Source organism: Triticum urartu, chromosome 3A (genome assembly GCF_056163025.1).
Source record: "Triticum urartu cultivar PI428250 chromosome 3A, HENAU_Tu73, whole genome shotgun sequence".
NCBI classification, from domain to species: domain Eukaryota; kingdom Viridiplantae; phylum Streptophyta; class Magnoliopsida; order Poales; family Poaceae; genus Triticum; species Triticum urartu.
In genome coordinates this window covers 470,037,474-470,041,024 of record NC_141875.1, presented here as the reverse complement: position 1 = coordinate 470,041,024, position 3,551 = coordinate 470,037,474, and the positions used below count along the sequence as shown (strand labels likewise).

At 62.3% G+C, this 3,551-nt stretch overlaps 1 protein-coding gene across 1 annotated transcript; it reads right to left on the bottom strand.

The window, feature by feature from the left end:
- Window positions 1-957: 957 nt before the first annotated feature.
- On the bottom strand, window positions 958-2,910 carry LOC147980120 (uncharacterized). Its single transcript, XM_087515486.1, has 3 exons — window positions 2,687-2,910; window positions 1,281-1,825; window positions 958-1,196 (listed from the first exon to the last, which is right to left on the bottom strand). Exons 1-3 carry the CDS (start codon window positions 2,908-2,910, stop codon window positions 958-960), a joined length of 1,008 nt encoding a protein of 335 aa, XP_087371612.1.
- Window positions 2,911-3,551: the final 641 nt, after the last annotated feature.

Below are 3,551 nucleotides of genomic sequence, written 5' to 3'. Positions count from 1 at the left end.
CAGCCTTGATGGGAGTACGTAAAGGAAATTTGGGCGCATGTACTCTCTTTCTCTCTCGTTCTTTTCCTACAAGGACCACACTTTTTCTATGGAGCAGATGGTTCTTCTGCAAGCTGCACCTTGCTCTGCAAGCTGCTGCCTTTTTGCTCAGACTTGTCCACGGAGGCTTGTATCTTACGTGGAAACCGTGAGGCAGCTGTCCAGGGTGGACATTGGCCATGCCCTCAGAGCCATCGTCTCTTCTCACCAGCAGGGCCCCGTTCAATGCCTCTGCATCCCAACACGCTACCTGCTGTCTATACCCGGCACGGTGGACGCTTGGCTGACATCCCCTAAATTCGGAAAAGTCCAGCAGTTTGAGTTGTACCATTACCACAAAAGTTTCATACCACAAACACACCAAGAATTCGTGCCCACGCCACCGTTGTCCATCTCGCGATTTTCCTCCTCTCTCCACACCGCCACCTTCGCCCGGTGCCATCCATCAGACGATCTGGTACAAATGCTTCGACTCCCACTGCTAAAAAACTTTCGCTTGTGGTGGTTTATCTGTCGGAGGCCTCACTGCACAGCATCATCCACTCCAGTTGCCCTGCCCTGGAGCGCTTGTGGTCGTCACCATGTTCGTCTTGCACTACCCTAGTGAACTCGGCAGACCCTTCTTCAAATTCAGCATATCGGTGGTCCTCATGTCCGGGAGCCCACCCGCCGGCTAGCAGCTCGTGTGGCATCTCCGGGTAGTGCAAGACGAACATGGTGACGACCCGGTGGACCAGCTGGTAGGCCATGTCCATTCCTCGCTCCCGGGCAAACCCTGGGGTCCGTCTGATACGCTCGACCAACGAGCCCTCGTCGCTGACCTCGAGCGCCTCCAACGTCTGCATGACAGCCTGGATAAGCAATAGCTGGGCCACATCCTTCTCTAGGATTGCTTGACGGATCCTGTCAGCCACCGGGCTAGACAGCTTGAGCTCCGTGACTTTTCCTGAGAAAGGGTAGAGGAAGAAGAAGGGCGCGCCACAGACAAATCACCTTCGCGGCCAAGCAAGGCGGGGAGTCACGGTACATACCTGTTGCACCCTCGGCGAGCCGCTGCGTGAGCGCCATCAGCTCCTCATGCTGGGTGAGGGCCTCGTCCACCACGGCAGCATCCTTTGCTCGTCGGGAGTGCAGCTCTTCAAGTTCCGAGCACATGGCTGCCACGACCGTCAGTCAGAACCAACTCGTCAACAACACCAACAAAAGCTCAAGGCACAGAGTCGGCCCGGAGGCCAACTTGCCGGTGAGCTCCGTATCGCGGTCGCGGGCAATAGCCAGAAGTCGGTCCCTCTCTGTGGCCATGGTGACAAGCCGGCCGTGAAGAGAGGCGACTTGTTGCCTGACGGCCTCAAGGTCGCGGTGGGAGCTCGCCAGGGCCTCACCCCGGTCCGCTGCCTGCGCCGCCAAGACGGCCTTCTCGCGGGCAGCCTCATGTGCGGCGGACGCGGCGGTAGACCGGGTCTCTTCGCCCATCCGGCGGGCCTCGGCCAGCTGCGACGCAAGGATCGCGTTCTCCAACACGGTCGCACTCAGTTGCACATCTGCCCGTGCCACTCGCTCCGCTAGCTCGGCCCGCTCCGCCACGGCATTGGTCTGAGCCTTGTGGATGGAAGAGCAAAGCACGGCGAGCTCCACCTCCTTCTGCACCAGGTCAGCCCTGAGGACAGTGGCGACGACCCAGTGGCCTGCTTCTTGCTGAAGAAATCGGGTCTTGGCCTCATTGCAGGCCAACAGCTCATGCGCAGAAGCAATCCAAGCGTTGGTGAAGACAAAGCAAACGCACAGTCTGGGTGAAGGGGAAGGCCAGACCAAGACACTTACTATGACAACCGGAAGGAACTCCGTCGTCAGACGATTGAGTTTCCTGCGCAGCCCAGCTCCTTCACAACATCGATGTCGAGCGCGGCCTGTCCCAGGTCATCCCGAGAGGCAAACACCAGCCGACGGCTGTGGTCCCCGCCCCCCGGGGCCAGCACCAGCGCCCTCTCATGGCCACCGTGAGGTAGTGACCAGGCTTGCGCGGGCGCCGGATCCGCCGCACTAGAATCCTCAGTGGCCCCCGAAAGGCCACCTTGGAGGAAGGCCTCAGGGTCCGGAAACTCCTGGGTCTCGAAGGTGGGGAAGATTCTCTCGGCTGGCGCAGCCTCGATCGAGTCAGGCTCATACGCGGCCGCTCCCTCGGGAGGACTCGCGGACCCGCCGCGCGGTGGGCCCTTGGTGGCGGCGCCATCGCCAACAGCAACCTCGCCGACGGGACCTGCAGGCGCGACAAGCTCCCCCTCTGGCAGGGCAAGAATTTCCTAGCGCAGCTCCGTGGCGTATTCATCGACCGCCTCCGGTGACAGAGCACCCCCGATGTGACCACGCCAATGCGGACAAAGCTGTCACTAGAGTTGTTGCTCTTTCGCAACACCTCCTTCGTGCCCGGAGCTGTCGCGTCCCATTTCTGGGGAACCCCGACAGGGGGGACGCCGAGGCTCGCCGTGGCATGGCCCCCGAAACTGGCGCGGCAACATCACGGTCGGCACGGCGCAAACACTTCTCCGATGCGGGAACGAACGCCTTGGCAGTGGCGACGCTGAAAGGCGAAGCAACAAACGTCAAACGACGAAGCAAACCAAAGGTAGAAGCCAAGAGGGGCACTCACCCTGCCGCGAAGATACGTGGTCTCTTGGCGCACGACGACGGCGCTGGCGACCACGCCGAAGACCTCTTGGGGCCAGACGCCGGCGGGACGCCCTTGTCCCACCGCCGCGGCTGCAGTCCTGGCGCAATCCCCGCCAACCGCTCCCTCCCGTCGCGGACGGGGAGGGCGATGGCGGAGGCGGCACAAAACCTGACTCCTCGACGTTCGGCGAAGGCACCGCCCATGGAGGACACAGTGTCAGGCGATCCCCTTGAGACGGCCGCGGCACGGGAGAAGCGGAACCCTGGCTCCGTGACCTCCTGCTGTAGTCGCTGCGGGGCCGCGACGCGCTGCACTCGCTGGGTGTGCGGCGGTCCCCCGCGGGCACGCGGGCTCGATCCCCGCCGTGATCACCCTGCGAGGAGTGACGTGATGCCCTGTCGCGGGGGGCGCCAGCGCCTCGTCCGACCTCAGGCGGCACAGGGCCTGAGACGGGCCCTCCCGACGGGCCCGGGGAAGCTCTTGCGGACGGAGATGGGGTCTTCCCCACTGTTCCTCCTGTTCATGACACCCCACCGGCAACATCATCATCATCATCGCCATCATCCTCATCAGAGCTCCCCGGTGGCTGCTCAGGGTCCTCGTCTGAGGACACATTCCTGTCCCCTGCCCCTCTTCGTTTCTTCCGGACAGCGTTACGGGCGCACTTGGCGTTCTCCTCCGCCCTCCACGCCTCATGGTGGTCCTTCAGCTCCTTGAGCCGGGTTGCGCGAGCACGGTTCCGTCTCCTGACCTGCAATGCGAGATGTCCCAGCTCCTGACCTGCCAAGCGAAGCGCAGGAAGGATAACCAGAGATCTGGAGGAAGACGGGGAGAAGGAAGCGAA